Source organism: Berghia stephanieae, chromosome 12, assembly GCF_034508935.2.
Source record: "Berghia stephanieae isolate SIO BIC M18660-M18661 chromosome 12, UCSD_Bste_1.3, whole genome shotgun sequence".
Classification (NCBI taxonomy): Eukaryota; Metazoa; Mollusca; class Gastropoda; order Nudibranchia; family Aeolidiidae; genus Berghia; species Berghia stephanieae.
Window position 1 is genome coordinate 17,235,902 of NC_088371.1, and position 20,000 is coordinate 17,255,901.

Genomic DNA, 20,000 nt, shown 5'->3' on the forward strand with positions numbered 1-20,000 from the left:
GAAACTGGATACACTTTTATGCTCGTCGGAGAAGTATTTCATAAGGGCGTCCGCCATTGTTCCGATAGTTTAGAGCCAGTTACTAGGTACTAAGTTACCATGCGTTATTACGAGGGAAGTGACGACATGACTGTTGAAACGTATTAGATCCCGTCGCCTTGGCATTCCATGAAGGAATATAGATAATACATTAATCAGGATGTCTGATGTCAACAAGAATCACCCATGTTGTCCAAAATCACATAAAGGGCCATATAGATGCTGTGCGATTGGCGAAGAAACTCACAACATTGCTATCCGGAAATATAGATAGAATGCGCTTGGCTAATAAGAGAGAGAGAGAGAGAGAGAGAGAGAGAGAGAGAGAAAGAGGGAGAGAGGGAGAGATAGTTAGGTGAGTACCATTCACGTTAAGCTACGATAATAGTTTGACGCCATGTTTCTATTGATGCTATACGTTTAGGTAAAATATTCACAACATCCGCAAGGCGGGCATAACGTATCAGCACACAAAACTACGTTAAATCTTAAATGTTTATTGATAGAATGAAGATGACGTTACTCTGGCCTTTGTTATTATTTTTTTGCCATCCACATTTGTGAGTAATTCTCACTACACTGTATTAACCAGACTATAAACGTTTAAGGTTACACATAGTTTTGTGTGTTGGTCCGTTATACTTCCGGATGGCAATGTTGTGAACTTCTTATCCAAGCGCATACTATCTATAGTTTGCTTGGTCAAATGAAGTGAGAACTAATCATTAAAATGGCTGTCATAAAACAATAACAAAGAGCTGAGTGACGTCAATTTCATTTCTTATATATATATATATATATATATATATATATATATATATATATATATATATATATATATATATATTACAACAAGAGCCCGTACCTTAGGAATACTGGTTATCACTGAGCAGTTTACTAAATACACGTAAACCCTGTTTCTCTGAAATTTCTAGTGATAACGCGAAATCCCTAAAATTAGACATGTCATTTTACGTGTTCTTACTATTGAGCTTTCAGTGAATTCGGGTAAAAGTCCCGCCATTGAATAAGACTCAGTTCCCTCTTTACAATAGTTATCGGTGTGCTTGCTCGCGTGTGCTTGCTCTGCACCGTCAATGTGTTATGTATGACACAGTGTGATTGTTTTGATCAAAGTTTATTATGTGCCATGTGCGGCTATGTGGTCTAGTGGTATGACACTTGCTTTTCGGATCGGAAGGTCCTGGGTTCGAGCCTCGCTCGGCGCATAGTTGAGTCATTGGAAAAGGCTCTTCATTCACATTCTCTCACCGTACTCAGGTGCAAAATGAGTACCTGGCCATTAACATGTTGTCTCTGCCGCAAAAAAAAAAATTGTATGATCGCCTAACAGGCGTCATGTCTCGTGCTACATGTTACGTGTTGCTTTTGGGTCAGGGGCCCTTTGTAAAGCGCTTTGAGCACGTTTAGTGGATATTGCGCTATATAAAAGCTCATTTTTAAAGCACAATTTATGAGATAAGATGGTCTCGCTTCATTATTTGCCTTTCTCAAGCAAAGTCAGGATGTTTACACATCAGCTCACGGATCATGTTGATATTGAGCTTGAATCATCATCATCATCATCATAAATCATCATCATCATCATCATAAATCATAAATCATCATTATCATTATCATCATCATCATCATCATCATCATCATCATCATCATCATTACTCACCATAAACTTTTCTCTCGCACAGTGAATAATGTTTCTTGCCACTGCACTCATCCGTCTCCCATTGTTTGTTGTTTCCTTGGATAAGACCACAAGACTCTGTGTTATAATTCGACGAAATTTGGTCAGCCTTGTTGTATGATGCCTAATGAAGATGAAAAATACAAACGTACCCTACAGCGGTTTTCACGAGAGTTCCCGCAATAGGATTCAATAGTCTGATGTCACTTCGGCCCAGCAACGAGCCGCTTGGTTCTAAACAAAGAAAATCGGTACTTTTTATCTTCACGCTTGCTAGAACATTTTCACATATCATGTGATCAGAATGTATAAAAGTCAAAACATGATCAGATTTATGTTTTTCTCCTCTCCACTTTTATGCTCGTCGGAGAAGTATTTCATAAGGGCGCCCGCCATTGTTCCGATGGTTTAGAACCAATCACTAAGTTACTATGCGTCATTACGAGGGAAGTGACGTCATGACTGTTGAAGCGTATTTGAAGGCTATCGTACTTTTTTTTTAGAGTAGTCCTTCAGAACCAATTTTTCCAATGGTGCGGGAGTTAATTCTAGTTTCTGTAGCGTGAACGGAGAATAACAATTGCCTGCTACACTTTGGATAGGACGCTAAGTCTATCGCTAAGTAATTTCCGAGAGATCTAAAAGACACAGGTACACAATCGCTGCTGGGTGGATGGACAGGGGTTCTAAAAAAAATTCTCGATTTCACACGGGAAAGATCTCGTCCCTTTGTGTGTGTGAAACAAGAGCTTTACATAGCCCCCCCCCCCCCCTCCTCCCTCCCCTTCCTCCCTGTTTCCAGTCATGCTTGTGCCGTTATTTTCTCATGAGCTCCTAGTTTTCCGATCACATAATTTATGCTCTATATAATGTGTTGCTATGTGCTCTTATGGTCTGACAGTCGCTTTCGGATCGGAAGGTCCTGAGTTCGAGCCTCCCTCGGTGCATAGTTGAGTCCTTGGAAAAGACTCTTTACTCACATTCTCTCACCGTACTCAGGTGTAAAATGAGTACCTGGCCGTTAACAGCGTTGTCACAGTCCAATTTTTTTTTTGTGATATCGCCTAACTGGCGTCATGTCTCGTTCTACATGTTATCTGTTGCTGTTGGTCGGGGATCCTTTGTAAAGCGTTTTGAGCACGTTCGTGGATATTGCGCTATATAAAAGCTCAAGTTTTTGAAAAATATGCTCAATTAGGAACATGCTGTCAAAGCTATTTATTTTCATTCTTTCTAAATGTCTCATCTACCAGCTGCTCATTCAAACACCTAAATTGTTATCCACCGTGACAATCTTTTTAAAAAACTTGAGCTTTCATATAGCGCAATATCCACGAAATCTGCTCAAAGCGCTTAACAAGGGGTCCCTCGCCAACAGCAACACTTAAAATGTAGGACGAGACTTGACGCCTGTTAGGCTATATTACAACATTTTTTCGGACACAGACAATGCTAATTAGATTCAATAGTCTGATGTCACGTCGCCCAGCCATAGTGGTTCTAATCAAAGAAAATCTGTACTTTTTATTCTTCATTCTGGCTAGAACTTTTCATATGTCTTATGATCAGAATGTGTAAAAGTCAAAACATGATCAGACTTATAATGGGTTTTCTTTTCTTCTGGATACGCATTGTGCTCGTCGGAGAAATATTTCACAAGGGCGTCCGCTATTGTTCCGATAGTTTAGAGCCCGTTACTAAGTTACCATGCGTCATTATGAGGGAAGTGACGTTACGACTGCTGAAGCGTATTACGACGAGATACTCATTTTACACCTTGCGAGGTCCCAGATATGAGAGGGTTTTTTTTTTTTTGGTTGTTTTTGTTTGTTTTTGTTTGTGCTTTTTGCCAAGATGGGGGTCATTTTAATCGATCAATATAATCTGAAGGACGTGTTTTCTGGCAAAATTTTCAAATACGTAATTTTCCAGGGTATACGTATCAAAGGTTCATGTGAAGCAGCGACAAGAGTTAATCTGAGAAAATGATTTAACATAATTAATTGTTATCATTATATTTGTGTGGCTATGTTGTCTTGTTGTATGACACTCGCTTTCGGATCGAAAGGTCCTGGGTTCGAGCCGGGCCTCGCTTGGCGCATAGTTGAGTCCTATGAAAAGGATCTTTACTCAAATTCTCTCACTGTACTCAGGTGTAAAATGAGTACTTGGCCATTAACAGCGTTGTCTCTGTCCGAAATTCTTTTGATAATATTGCCTAACAGGCGTCATGTCTCGTTCTACTTGTTACATGTTGCTGTTGGTCAGGGACCCTTTGTAAAGCGCTTTGAGCACTCTTAGTGGATATTGCACTATATAAAAGCTCCCCCCCCCACCCCCCAAAAAAAAATACTTACTCTCGTCACATCATTTAACCATTTGTACTTATTTGAGTGTGCCCCTTTATGCAGACCTATCCAGTACTGGAACGGGAGACTTCCAAGGCGACCTGATGAAATATAAAAATACCAAAAAAAAAAGAGGCTAATGTGTGTCCCAATAATATGAAAAAACCGTATTCTGTCTTCGTGAAGTTTCAGTTTTAAGACTTTTTTTGGAACCCTCTCCTTACCAACTACAGGAAAATCGTCACATTCGTTACGATGACACCAACAACTTTCTCATCTGAGTATTCTTGTTTCTCAAAAACTTTGAAGAAAAATTGTTTATAGCCATCAAAACTTGACACTGCATTGTAGAGCTCATTTTGCTGAACAATATTATGAATAGAATGTTACCTGTTAATCTTCTGTCTGAGTAAGAAAAATCTATTTTTGTGTTGGCTGGATGTGGAGTTTTGGGGACAATTATGAAACTGACCAGTAAGGATAGAGTAAATATGTGACCCGACATTACAAAATCGTATATGTCTTCGTGAAGTCCCAATTTTAAGACATTTTTTTTACCGAGATTAGAGTCAATTTAATCGATCGATATTTGAAGGACGAGTTTTCTGGCCAAAATTTTTAATAATTGTTGTTTTTATTTTCAGAGTGCAGCAGTATAAACAATGATAAAACTTTTGACAAACAAAACTAGCCAACAATGCAAAAATTAATATTGATGAAAACAAACAGGAATGAAAATAGATTAAAATAAAACTGAAATAATATAGACAAAAATCATAATATTTCGTACCATTCACTTATCGAATAATAACATTAGTGTTCTCCGGATAGTTTTAAAATTTTATTTGACCGAGAGTTGCATTATCTAAGATTTCAATATCGCCAGCATTGTTTTTACTCATTTGTGCGGCTATGTGGTCTTGTGGTATGACACTCGCTTTCGGATCCGAAGGTACAGGGTTCGAGCCTCGCTCGACGCATAGTTGAGTCCTTGGAAAAGGCTCTTTAATCACATTCTCTCACCGTACTCAGGTATAAAATGAGTACTTGGCCGTTAACAGCGTTGTCTCTGTCCGAAACAATTCTAATATCGCCTAACAGGCGTCATGTCCCTTCCCACATGTTAAATGTTGTAAAGCGCTTTGAGTGGATATTGGGCTATATAGATAGAATGCGGTTGGCCAAGGAGTTCACAACATTGCCATCCGGAAGTATAACGGACCAACACACAAACTCTGTGTAACCATGAACTTTTATAGACTGGTTAATACAGTTTAGTGAGAACAACTCACAAACGCGGATGGCAAAAACAATAACAAAGGCCTGAGTGACGTCATCTGCATACTATCTATAAATGCTCAATATATTTATATATAAACAAAAATAACATTAACAACAGCAACAGCAAGCAAAGAAAGATAGAAGAAGGACAAGACTAACATCAGAATGGGGCATCGTATGCATTGACTGCAAGATCTCTTACTTTGGATATAGTCGTTCATCGCATCATCCTTTATCCTCACCAGATCACCCCCGGTCATCCGACACTGTTGCCTCGCCCCACGCCAATCCACCAGACCCGACTGCAACTTCAAACATGTTCTCCCTTCATAGTACATGTCGTAGCCCCAGGGACACAAAAGATCGACTGTTGATGAATAGAACAAAATTACGATCAGTTTTAGTATTGATTCGTGAATAGTCATTTCAAAACACTAGACCCTTATCATTTCAAGCAAGGTGGACATGATTCTTACAATAGGGAACAAAAATGTGATATCAAAAAGCTTGTTCCAATCTCATTGAAAGTGTAAAACCACTCTCAAAAATTTCATTCAGGACAATAAGTTTCATTTCTTACGCTATACACACACACACAAACACGCACACACACACACACACACACACACACATATATATATATATATATATATATATATATATATATATATATATATATATATATGAAAAGACAGAGGTGATGGTGTGTGGTCGAAAAAGTGTTTTGAAAGATGATTTTCTGAAGTTTACTCTAAATATAAACGGGTGCACAATTAACCTCTCAACGTGTGTGAAAAACCTCGGGGTAATGCTAGATCAACATATGACTATGCAGGCACAGTTTGATTCTCTATGTAGAAGTTTGACAATAGGCTTAAAAAGAATTGCGTCCGTTAGAAAAGTAACATGCAAACTAATAACATCTTTCTTACTATCTAAAATAGATTACTGTAACTCGTTAATCTCGAATGTAAGCAACGATAAAATATCACGCCTTCAAAGTATCCAGAATGCGGCTGCTAAATTGATTTTAAGAAAGAAGAGAACATCCTACTCGTTGCCACTTTATTTAGTATGAGCTGCATTGGTTACCAGTTAAAGTTAGAATTGAATTCAAATTAGCAGTATTGTGCTGTTCGTAATGTTTGGTGGTGCACAGTAGCTGGATGACGGTCGAGAGTCACCTGTTCACCTGCATGACTATCTCTACCGGACGAGGCTGTAATCGAGTTGCTCGAAAAACATCCATTGACGTCGTTGACTAGATTCGCTTGGACGGACATCATGACGATCTTGGGATGATACGTCAGTGGTTTCCCGTTGCCTTCTGACGGATTTTTATCTGGTTTACTCCATAGCCTTTTGACCTCCCGGTCATAACCCACAAGGCAGTGGGAGCATTTGGCAGGTTTTAAGGCGCCTCCCATTCACCTTGATAGTCCCTTCATAGAGTATATGAGGCATTTTGTATGTGTAGCTGTGCTGCCAGACTACCCAACCTCACTCTCCACGACAATCGCCAGTTGGTCCGCGGCTTTACAGCTAACCTATAGATCAGGATCTGTAGGCCGTTCCACGATCCGCCACCTGTGGACGCGCTGGGTTGGGGATGGTCGCCCCAGCTGTACCCATTACGAACAGCAACATGGAATGTAAGAAGTCTGTACCAGAAAGGAAAATTAGCAAATGTAGTTATGGAAATGAAGAGATTGAATATTAATGTTTTAGGATTATCAGAAGTTAGATGGAAAGGAGCAGGAGAACTTAATTATGATGACTGTAAAATTATATACTCAGGAGGAGGAGAACACCAAAGGGGAGTTGGAATTATACTAGATAATAAAACGGCGCGAGCAGTCAAAGGATTCTGGCCCATATCAGACAGAGTAATGGCAATCAAACTACAAGCAAAACCTTTTGATTTTGATATTTTACAAATATACGCCCCAACCACCAGTCACGATGATGAAGAAGTGGAAAATTTCTATCAACAAATAGATAAAGCAATGCATCAGTTTAAGTCTTCAGACATAAAACTCATCATGGGCGATTTTAATGCCAAGGTGGGCCGAGAAAGAATAGAAGATATTGTGGGCCCACATGGTCTGGGAGACAAAAATGACAGAGGTGATCGTCTTATTCAATGGTGCCGTCAACATGATCTGACAATCACAAATACTTGGTCAACAAACCACAATAGAAAGAAGTGGACATGGAAAAGTCCTGGAGATGGAGTGAGAAACCAAATAGATTACATACTCATCAGCAATCGTTTCCGAAACTCGGTTTTGTATGCCAAATCTATGCCGGGGGCTGACTGTAACAGCGATCATATACCTGTGCTATGCCCCATACGAGTTAAATTGAAAATCTGCAAAAGAGCAAAGGCTAAACCTAAATACCAACTAGACATTCTCCGGGAGGAACAGAAAATACAAGAAAAATTTGAACTATCAGTAAGAAACAAGTTTGAAGTGCTTGGAGAACTAACAGATATAGAAGAGAAATATGAGCAGTTTAAAGACAGTGTTGCTGCATCATTAGAAGAAAATGTTCCAACCACACTTAAGTTGCAGAAGAAGAAATGGATTACTCCAGAGATATTAGAACTAATGAATGAGAGAAGAAAGGCCAAAAATCAGGAAGAAAAATACAAGACTCTGAACAGGCAGATAAAAAGAAAATGCAACGAAGCTAAAGAAGACTGGATAAATGAACAATGTCACTATATAATGTCCTACAAAGAAAAAAATGGCAAATTCTTCCATCAGAAAATCAAAGAAGTGACAAACAAAACTAAATCAGGTGCTAAAAGTGTATGCATCAAAGACAAGCGTGGAAACACCATCATGGACAAAGACTGCATTCTAAACAGATGGTCAGAATATATTGAAGAACTTTTTTTTGATAATCGAGGAGAAATGCCTATGATAAAAGAACTGGAAGGGCCTTCTATAATGAAAGATGAAGTTAGGAACGTCATGAAAAGCATGAAAAATGGAAAAGCTGCAGGACCTGATGCCATAACAATTGAAGCCTTGACTGGCCTGGGTGAATGGGGGATTGAATTCATCACAAACCTTCTAAATCAAGTGTATGACACAGGAAAAATGCCAACTGATATGAAACGATCCATTTTTATAGCACTACCAAAAAAGCCAGGGGCAGTTGATTGTGAACAACACAGAACTATTAGCCTAATGAGCCACCTCACAAAAATTCTTTTGAAGATAATTTTACTAAGAATAAGAAATAAAATACGACCTGAAATTGGGAAGATGCAATTTGGTTTTGTTGAGGACAAGGGTACCAGAAATGGAATATTCACATTATCAATGCTGATGGAAAGATGTATTGAAGTAAATAAAGATCTGTATATGTGTTTCATCGACTATTCAAAAGCCTTTGATAAAGTACAACACGAAAAACTATTCAAAATTCTATCATCCTTGGACATTGATGGTAAAGATTTAAGAATATTACGGAATTTGTACTGGGAACAAGAAGCAGCAATGCGTGTTGACAACGAACTAAGCAATTTTACACCTATTAGAAGAGGAGTTAGGCAGGGGTGTGTTTTGTCTCCAGATTTATTCAACCTCTATAGTGAAATGATATTAAGAGATATAGAACATAAGAAGGGGGTGTGTATTGGAGGAAAGAATGTAACAAATCTGAGGTATGCAGATGATACGGTTCTACTGGCAGAATCTGAACATGAACTACAAGAATTACTGGATGTTGTAGTCAGGAGTAGTGAAAATATGGGACTGGAACTGAATATATCTAAAACAGAATGTATGACGGTATCTAAAAATAATAACCCACCAGCCTGTGTAATAACAAGCAGAGGACAAACAATACAACAAGTTGAATGTTTCAAATATTTAGGCTTCAATGTAACATCCAATGGAAAATCAGATTGTGAAATAAAGAAAAGAATAGGTATGGCGAAGAATGCATTCAACCAGCTGCATTCAATTATGAAAAACAGGAATATTAGCATGAAAACAAAAATCAAAGTCCTGGATTGCTATGTACTGTCTGTGCTGCTATATGGTTGTGAGAGCTGGACCATAAACAAGACCATGGTTAAAAGACTGGAGGCAGTGGAAATGTGGTTTTACAGAAGAATGATGAGGGTGTCATGGATGGAAAGGAAAAGAAATGAAGAAATTTTAGAAATGGCAAACAGAAAAAGATCACTGATAACAAAAATCATCAAACGCCAAATGGAATTTTTAGGACACATTATCCGCCACCCTGGTTTGGAAATACTCGCCTTGACCTTGACTTTTATATTATTTCGGTATTTGACTTAGCATGTGGATGGATTATAACATATCTTGTATTAATGACTTTATATTTAGTTATTACATTGTTGTATAATGATAATATTATTTTGATGTAGTATGTATAATATTTCATTTGTATTATAATGTCACTGTATTATTGTTTCGCGCATTGAGCATCACCCAGTGATGAAAATGCGCGTTATAAATGTCATGTATTATTATATGTATGTTGAAACAAAAACAAAGCGAAACAAAACAAAAGCAAACAAGCAAAGTATAACATAATAAAAACAAACAAACAAAAGTAGCAATTCAAAAAATAAACAAAACAAAAAAAAAACCCTAAAAAAATTGGCCTTCTTAATTCTCACAACTTTCATTAAAGACCCTTTTCATAGATCCGATTATTTTAACTATGTGAAGCGCTCTGAGCAAGTTTTGTGGATGTTGCGCTATGTTATAACAGCTCAAGGTTTTTGTTTATTCGATTTATATTGTTGTTTTCTGTTTTGTTTTGCTTTGTTTTATGAAAGTCACTTTTTGACACTATGTTAACCCCGACATATTAGAGAGGTTTAGCAGATCATACGTATTACGCATCCCGTATCACGTATCGATCACATGATCGTAAAAACAGTACCGATATACGATTGTTGATTGGATGTCACAAAGTAGACATTTCCGTTACCCATAATAAATCGCATTGCGGTACTATTTTTACGTATAATGAGAATGGCCATGTGATAGATACAGGATAGTGATATATATATATATATATAATATATATATATATATATATATATATATATATATATATATGATCTGCTAAATCTCTAAAACCAGACAGAGAAGGAGGGTTAGGGCTAACCCACACCGGAGACTGACTCCGACCACCGTCACTGCCGTTCTCTGCCGTCTTCCGGATAAAGACGTCGGACACGGACAAAATATTAAGAAGAAAGAGAAGAGCCGCTAGACATACACATACCAAGCTCGAAAAAAAAAAAAAAACTACAGAGGACGTAGGGTCTTTGGTATGGGTAGGTCTAGCGGCTCGTCTCTTTATTCTCAGTATTTTGTCCGTGTCCGCCGAGGACAGCAGAGGACAGCAGTGCCGGACGTCGGAGTCAGTCTCCCGTGTGGGTAGCCCATATATTTTAGATTTTGTTCCTTTGATATTTTATTTAGATTACGTACCATTCTCAGCCTTACGTCGACAAATGAAGAACTTTTTTTGGGTACAATAATCATTTCTCCATTTTTGGTCCGAGTCAGTGGAAATAAAGACGCAAGGTTTGTTCCGATCGCCGTCGGGTTGTCCAACTGCCCAGTAGGAGTAGGGTCCCGGCTGTAGCAAGAGATGGTCAATGGTTGTATGGTAAGTGTTTGGTGATGGTGGTGGTGTGGTGTTGATGATGGTGATGACGATGATGATGATGATGATGATGATGGTGATGATGATGATGATGATGATGGTGGTGGTGGTGGTGGTGGTGGTGGTGGGGGGGGGGAGGGGTGGTTGTGGTAGTGGTGTGGTAGGGATAATGGTGATGATGATGGTGGTACTGGTGGTTCGGATGATGATGATAATGATGATGATGGTGGTGTTGATGGTGATGATGATGATGATGATGATGATGATGATGATGATGATGATGATGGTGGTGATGATGATGATGATGATGATGATGGCGATGATGCTGGTGATGATGATGATAAACATGATCATAACGGTAGGTGGTGGTGATAATGATTATGGTGTGATGATGATGATGATGATGATGATGATGATGATGATGATGATGATGATGATGACGATGATGATGATCATGATGAAGATGATGATGATGATGATCATCATCATGACGATGATGATGATGTTTATGGTAGTGATAATGTAGTGATGGTGATGATGACGATGAATTATGATAATGGTCACAACGCTGACGAAGACTTACCTTTTTCCTACCCCTCGCCCATCTATATTCATTTCTATTATTCAATTTATTGAGGCCAATCCAGTATTCCATCTTTGGAAAAGCTGTAAGAGACAACATTTAAAATAAGATGAGATAAGCTAACATAAACTTTATTTATCCACTTCTGGAAATTTACTTTGGGTATTATATTGCCATAGACTAAATCATTTCTGAAAATAATTAACCAAATAAATAATCAAAAGGAAATACCATGACAGAAGTAAACCAACAAAAAGCTTAACAAAAGTAAATACATTGACAATCTCTCATGCCTCCCAAATTCTCTCTCTCTCTCTCTCTCTCTCTCTCTCTCTCTCTCTCTCTCTCTCTCTCTCTCTCTCCCTCTCTCTCTCTCTTTCTTTCTTTCTCTCTTTCTCTCTCACTCTCTGTTTCTCTCACTCACTTCTTTCACACACACACGCACGCACACACACACACACACACATAAACAAACGTTCTTCCTCTTTTGAAAAACGTTATTTCGTACTTATTTATGAAATGTAATTAAAGACAAACAAATGATGACCATTTTCACAACTCTCCTCCGTCCGCCAGCTGGAAACGAATAACCAACCAAATCAAACATACAAAGCAAAATACCAACAATAGATAGAACGAGGATGACCTCACTCAAGCCTTTGTTATTGTTTTTTGCCATCCACGTTCATGAGTTCTCACTAAAGTGTATTAACCACACTATAGATAGAATGAAGTTGACGTCACTCAGGTCTTTGATATTGTTGTTTGCCATCCGCGCTAATGAGTAATTGGCTTCAACAGTCATGACGTCACTTCTCTCGTAATGACACATAGTAACTTAGTAACTGGCTCTAAACTATCGGAACAATGGCGGACGCCCTTATGAAATATTTCTCCGACGAGCATAAATGTGTATCCAGAGGAGAAAAACATTATAAATATGATCATGTTTTGACGTTTATACATTCTGATCACATGACATATGAAAAGTTCTAGCCAGCATGAAGAATAAAAAGTACCATTTTTCTTTTGTTTAGAACCACGCTGCTCGCCGTTGCTGGGCGACGTGACATCAGACTATTGAATCCAATTCTCACCAAACCGTATTAACCAGACAAAAAAAGTTCATGGTCACACATAGTTTTGTGTGTTGGTGCGTTATACTTCCGGATGGCAAAGTTGAGAGCTTCTTAGCCAAGCGCATACTATCTATAAACGTTCAAGGTTACACATAGTATTGTGTGTTGGTCCTTTTTACTTCTGGATGGCTCACAGTGTGCGCTTCTTAGCCAAGCGCATACTATCTATATCTATCAATAGGGCAGAGGAGTCGTGACCTCACATCTTCTACTCCTCCTGTCCCAAATCCTTGTATATATCCAGTCCTTCGGAGGACTAATAATGAATAGGATACGTAGTGAATCAAAAGGTGACATGATCATTTTAGTAGATAGCAGGATGTTTAGGAAGACTCTCATGATAATGGGACGTAAAAGAGCTAAGATGGGTGGTCTTTATTGAAGACCAGAATATTTTAAGACGAGAAAATAAGATGCCATCACTCTGAAACCAAAAGATCAATTATACAAGGTATGTATCCAGTCCTCAAAAATAGTGGTTTTACACTTTCAGTGATATTGGAACTATTTTTTGACATCCTTTGTCACTCAAATAATTTGGTAATAATAAGTTTGTATCAAGTTTATTCTAACATTTCGATATCAAGACAGACGTGTTATCGATAGATCGATGTTGAAGTCACTAGAGTCATTGTTATTGTTTTTTTGCCATCCGCGTTTATGAGTACCTCTCACTAAATTAAATGTAGGAAAAACCAAAGAAAGATTTTAGATTTTAGAAAGAACACAAAGTCCATCAGTCCGCTCAAAATTAACAATCAAGCTGTTGAGCAAGTTTATCTTATCTTAAACTGTATTAATCAGACTATAACTGTTTAAGGTTACACAGAGTTTTGTGTTTTGGTCCGTTATACTTCCGGATGACAATGTTGTGAACGTCTTAGCCAAACGCATCTAATCTATTAAAGCTGTTGGAAAAAAAACATTAACTTATATTTAAAAATTTGACCAGAAAACTCGCCCTTCAAATTTCGGTCTATTTAAATGACCATTGTCTCGGCAAAAACTCTTAAATAAACCGATGACCTCGCGTAGTCTTCTTTAGCGTCTCAAGTTTTAGTTTTTGCCAAAATAATAGTCGGAAGAGCTGTACCGAGAGTACCAGCAGACCCAGTCCCAGGACACAGCCGATAGACTACTTCAGTCTCTGGCAGAGGGAAGGAAGCAACGGTGGCAGGAGACCGTGGAAAGTCTCGACTTTACACACTCCAGCCGCCACGCTTGGCGTTTGATAAAGAAATTGGACCCAGATCGGAATTTCGCGAAGGCTGCACCGGAATGCGAGGCAGACACAATTGCCAAGAATATTAAGAACCGTAGTAAGCGGGTCCCTAATCAGGCTTTTGAGCGCGGTGTCCGCAAGGCGTACCGTACGATTTTGGACTCGCTACCTGCGGAGGAGTCGGACTGGACGGCCCCGTTCAGTCCCCGAGAAGTGGGTGCAGCCATTAGCGAAGTAAAGAACGGCAAAGCAGCAGGGATAGATGGTGTATATCCCGATATGGTGACGCATCTGGGCCCCAGGGCACGGGCCTGGCTAGCAGAGGCAATGTCTGACATCCTTGCAAATGGAAAGCTTCCACAAGTGTGGAAGCACGCGAAGATAGTTGCCATCCTGAAGCCAGGGAAGCCGGCGAAGGAGGCAGACAGTTACAGACCCATATCGCTGCTGAGCTGTCTTTACAAATTGCTGGAGCGTGTTCTATTAAACCGATGGGGGCCGGTCCTAGACGCTGCCCTGCCACCCGAGCAGGCAGGCTTCAGGGAAGGGAGGTGCACCACGGAGCAGGTCATTGCCCTTACAGAGCATATTGAGCACGGGTTCGAGAGAAAACAGCAAACAGGTGCTGTGTTTATAGACCTATCAGCGGCGTACGATACGGTCTGGTGCGATGGGTTAATGCTCAAACTTGCAAAAATCATAAGGTGCAAAAAGACCTTGAAGTTGTTCTCTTCGATCTTAGGGGAAAGGCAATTCCACGTCGCGCTGGGAGACGTCACGAGCAAAGTAAGGAAATTGAAGAATGGGGTCCCTCAGGGGTCGGTACTCGCGCCAATGTTGTTTAACGTTTACATTAGCGATATGCCGAACACTTCCTCCCTGAGGCTGGGATACGCAGACGACTGGGCACTCGTTACTCAGAGTAAAGTGTGGACCCGTCTCGAGAGCGTACTCAGCGAGGACGTCACCAGACTCAAATCCTACTTTGACAAGTGGTACCTGAAGATGAACACTTCAAAAATTGTGGCCACTGCATTTCACTTATGCAGTGGTTGGCACACCCGTAAACTGAATGTCCTAGTCGGGGACCAGCCACTCCCATATGAGCCGCGTCCAAAATATCTAGGGGTGACGTTGGATCGCAGCCTTACCTATCGGGTTCATCTCGAAGGGGTTGCCCGGAAGATAGAGAAGCGGAATAGTCTTCTGAGGAAGCTGGCGGGATCGACTTGGGGCGCTAGCCAAGCGCTCCTGAGAACATCCGCCCTGGCACTATGCTATTCCACCGCGGAGTATTGCGCTCCAGTGTGGAGTAGAAGCAGAAACGTTGAGAAGGTGGATGTAAAACTTCGCAAGTCGATGCACATAGTGTCGGGAACGCTAGCAACAACCCCTAGAGAATGGGGCCCGGTAATGGCAGCGATCCAGCCCCCCGATGTCCGGAGGGAGACCATTACGGGAAACTGGCTGAGTAAGATCAAAGAGAGAGGGAATGGGGATACCCCTCTCATGCGCATAATGAACGGTGCCCCCGTTTCGAGCCGAAATAAGTCCCGGCAACCCTTGTACGCAGAATCCCTGACTACGGACAGAGCTGCACATACGAGATGGAAGTCGGTTTGGACGAATTCAATCCCTCGTGGGGGCGGGGACCTACACTCCTCTAAGCTTGGTGAGAAGTTGCCAGGCTTTGATACCAGTAAGAGGAGACACTGGGTAGCTGCGAATCGGCTCCGGTCGAGGAGCTGCCTAACGGCCGGTGCGTTACATCAGTGGGTCTAACTTCCTGTCCAATATGTCCACGCTGTAGGCAAGAACCCGAAACGGCAGAGCATCTAGTCGAAAGGTGTGTTGTGACGATGCTACCAGGCGGGTTCGCGACGGTGCACGAATGCGGACCGGACTTTGCTGATTGGGTCGATCGTCATAACATAATAGTGTGAACCATAAGAAGCTGCTGCCAAAATAATAATAATAATAATAATAATAATAATAATAATAATAATAATAATAATAATAATAATAATAATAATAATAGTAGTAGTCGTCGTAGTAGTAGTAGTAGTAGTAGTAGTAGTAGTAGTAGTAGTAGTAGTAGTAGTAGTAGTAGTAGTAGCAGTAGTAGTAGTAGTGGTAGTAGTAGTAAGCTTAGCAGTCCGAATGACCCTTGCTGAGAATTGTGTGATTCAGTCATGGTCGATAAGTATAGCTGCTCTCTCCATCCATGTTGTTAATTGTTTCCTTTGGTCACGGTCCTGGACAAGAGTTTTGAGGCTGTCAAGATCTTGTTCTGACTTTAGTACGAAGGGCACTGCAGTATTTCTTAGTTCTTCGGGGATTAATTCGGCCTCATCTGAATCCAGAAATGTCTTCTTTGTAGAGAGGTCCTGGTTCAGGGTAGTTAGTATTGATGTTAGTGGTCTCCCTACATACTTGTTGCCATGAAGGAAAATAAGGGTCATTTAAATCTATCGATACTCGGAGGACGAGTTTTCTGGTCAAAAATTTAAACACGAGTATTTCCAGAGTACGGCAGTTAACTGGTTAAAGAACCAATATTTGGTGTTTCTACGTGTGCATATGTGTGTGTGTGTGTGTGTGTGTGTGTGTGTGGGTATATATATATAATTTTAATATTTACCACAATGTTTGAGACAGTCTACATTAATGTTTCAGGCCTAATTAGCCATCGTCAGGACTGAGTCGGTTTGTTGACTGTTGTTGTTTGTTGAAGTGTTTCCGGTTTATAGTTGATTAACAAGAACTTCCGGCGACGTGGACACTTACCGTACATCTCATTTTTCGTGGTGAGTGTGGCGTCATGAGGTTGTTTGATTATAGTATATTTCTCTTCCAGGCATAAGCTACATTGTTTGTATCCTGTTGCTTTAGATAAAATTTTCCATGAAATGTTGTGGTCTAGTTTGTTGTCTTTTAATTTCCAAATATGTTCGCTGAGTTTTGTGGATGTTTTTTTTTGTTAGTGTTTCTTAATGTTGAGGTGTGGAGGTTGTATCTTGTTTTGAAATTATTTTCAATATATATATATATATATATATATATATATATATATATATATATATATATATATATATATAAATTACGCCCTTCCGCCACGACATCATAAGATACCGTCGCCTAGGCATTCGACGGAGGAATATTATATAATTCATCTAACAAGATGTCTGATGTCAACAGGAATCACCCATGTTGTCCAAGTGAACAAACTGGGGGTTAATAACCTTACCCAAGAAAAAAAACAAAAGTGCATAAAGCGGGGCTCGCTTCCGGGTCACAGTGCAATGCCTTAACCATTTGGCAATATATATATATATATATATATATATATATATATATATATATATATATATATATATATATATATATATATATATATAGTGGATGATATATGCAATGTTCACAGCTGATAACTTATCTAGCTTGACATACCATGTAAAGAGGTCAAGGTACATGTCATTTAAGGTCCGTGCCATAAAAAAACTATAACTAACGATAATGAATTATAGATAGTATGCACTTGGATAAGAAGCTCACAACATTGCCAGCCGGAAGTAAAACGGAGCAACACACAAAACTATGCGTAACCATGAAATTTTATAGATAGAATGAAGTTGACGTCACTCTGGACTTTGTTATTGTTTTTTGCTCTCCGCGTTTATGAGTAATTCTCACTAAACTGTATTAACCAGACTATAGATAGAATGCGCTTGGCCAAGGAGTTCACAACATTGCCATCCGGAAGTATAACGAACCAACACACAAACTCTGTGTAACCATGAACTCTTATAGTCTGGTTAATACAGTTTAGTGAGAACAACTCACAAACGCGGATGGCAAAAACAATAACAAAGGCCTGAGTGACGTCATCTGCATACTATCTATAAGCTTTTCAGGTTACACATAGTTTTGTTGTTGGTCCGTTATACTTCCGGATGGCAATGTTATGTGAGCTTCTTCGCCAAGCGCATACTATCTATAGACTGGTTAATACCGTTTAGTGAAAATTACTTATAATTAACACTGATGGTAAAAAGCAATAACAAACAATTGGATTCAATAGTCTGATGTCACGTCGCCTAGAAACGGCGGCCATCGTGGTTCTAAACAAAGAAAATCTGTACTTTTGATAAAGAACTTTTATAGAACTTTTCATATGTCTTGTGATCAGAATGTGTAAAAGTCAAAACATGATCAGATTTCTAATGGTTTTTTTTCTCTGGATCCCCTTTTATGCTCGTCGGAGAAATAATTGATAAGGGCGTCCGCCATTGTTCCGATAGTTTAGAGCCAGTTACTAAGTTACCATGCGTCATAACGAGGAAGTTACGATACGACTGTTGAAGCGTATAGCTATCAAAAGAATGAGCTTCATGTAAAACTTAATTTATCAACACAGCATTAATCATGATAACAATTATCATGACAGTTTATTGGTTTGACATAATTTGCAAATTATATAATACAACGGGATAAGGGATATTATTTTTCAAGTCGATAGATAAATAAATGTTCTAATTCCAACTATGAAAATATTAAGAAAGAGATTGAAAGGGCATGAAATATGATAAGATAAACTCTCTATCAACTGAATGGAAAAGACGAAGCTGACGTCACACAGGTCTTTGTTATTGGTTTTGTTTTTTCGTTTTCTTTTTTTTTTTTTTTTTTTTTTTTTTTTTTGCCATCCATGTCTATGAGTAATTCTCACTAAACTGTATTAACCAAGCTATTAACGGTCATTGTCACCTTAGCTTGTGTGTTGGTCCATTATATCACCAGATGGCAATGTTCTGAGTCTGTTAGCCAAGCACACAGTATCTCCTCTAGATAGAATGGAGTTGATGTCACTCTGGTCTTTGTTTTTGTTTTTTGCCATCCACGTTTATGAGTAATACTCACTAAACGGTATTATCCAGACTGTTAAAGTCCGTGATTACATATAGATAGTATGCGCTTGGCAAAGAAGCTCATAACATTGCCATCCGGAAGTATAACGGACCAACACACAAAACTGTGTGTATCCATGAACGTTTATACTCAGGTTAATACAGTTCAGTGAGCATTACTCATAAACGCGGATGGCAAAAAACAATAACAAAGACCTGAGTGACGTCATCTTCGAACTATCTATAGATAGTATGCAGATGACGTCACTCAGGCCTTTGTTATTGTTTTTGCCACCCGCGTTTGTGAGTTGTTCTCACTAAACTGTATTAACCAGACTATAAAAGTTCATGGTTACACAGAGTTTGTGTGTTGGTCCGTTATACTTCCGGATGGCAATGTTGTGAACTCCTTGGCCAAGCGCATTCTATCTATAGATAGTATGCAGATGACGTCACCCAGGCCTTTGTTATTGTTTTTGCCATCCGTGTTTATGAGTTGTTCTCACTAAACTGTATTAGCCAGACTATAAAAGTTCATGGTTACACAGAGTTTGTGTGTTGGTCCGTTATACTTCCGGATGGCAATGTTGTGAACTCCTCGGCCAAGCGCATTCAATCTATAGTATTGTGTGTTGGTCCGCTTCGCTAAGAAGCTCACAACATTGCCATCCGGAAGTATAACGGACCAACACACAAATCTATGTGTCGCCTTAAACGTTTATAGTCTGGTTAATACAGTTTAGTGAGAATTACTCATAAACGCGGATGGCAAAAAACAATAAAAACGGTCGGAGTGACGTCAACTTCGATCTATCTGTAGGTAAACTGAAGTTTGCAGTCTGTTTTATACAATTTAGTGAGATCAAGATACTTATAAAATTGGCTTACTTAAAGTAGTGCCGTGCTGAGGACCGGCCCCAAGAACCGGTCCTACGGTTCCTTTGCTGAAAACCGGGGACCGATTCCAGGGAGGAGAACCGTTGTCGGTTCTCGCATCTTTCTTCGGTCCCACCGGTTCTTTGCCTAGTTTGCCTCTCTGACACTTCCACTAGTCACCAACCACCGTAAACCCCACTTATTTACCGCACCCCCCCTCTCTCTCTCTCTCT

The 20,000-nt window shown here is 39.5% G+C and overlaps 1 protein-coding gene across 2 annotated transcripts in view; it reads right to left on the minus strand.

The window, feature by feature from the left end:
* The window catches only part of LOC144958359 (macrophage mannose receptor 1-like), an 85,237-nt gene that overhangs the window by 53,841 nt on the left and 11,396 nt on the right, over positions 1–20,000 (minus strand). Inside the window, exons 1-6 of one of the 2 annotated variants that reach the window (XM_078890314.1) lie at positions 16,626–16,691; positions 11,624–11,706; positions 10,863–11,013; positions 5,573–5,737; positions 4,099–4,190; positions 1,724–1,865 (exon numbers count right to left, since the gene is read on the minus strand). In XM_078890314.1, the coding sequence (XP_078746440.1) occupies positions 1,724–1,865; positions 4,099–4,190; positions 5,573–5,737; positions 10,863–11,013; positions 11,624–11,695 (622 nt within the window). In that variant the 5' untranslated portion in view covers positions 11,696–11,706; positions 16,626–16,691. Of the gene's footprint in view, positions 1–1,723; positions 1,866–4,098; positions 4,191–5,572; positions 5,738–10,862; positions 11,014–11,623; positions 11,707–16,625; positions 16,692–20,000 lie in introns of those variants that run through there. The other variant, XM_078890313.1, reaches the window with a different exon arrangement.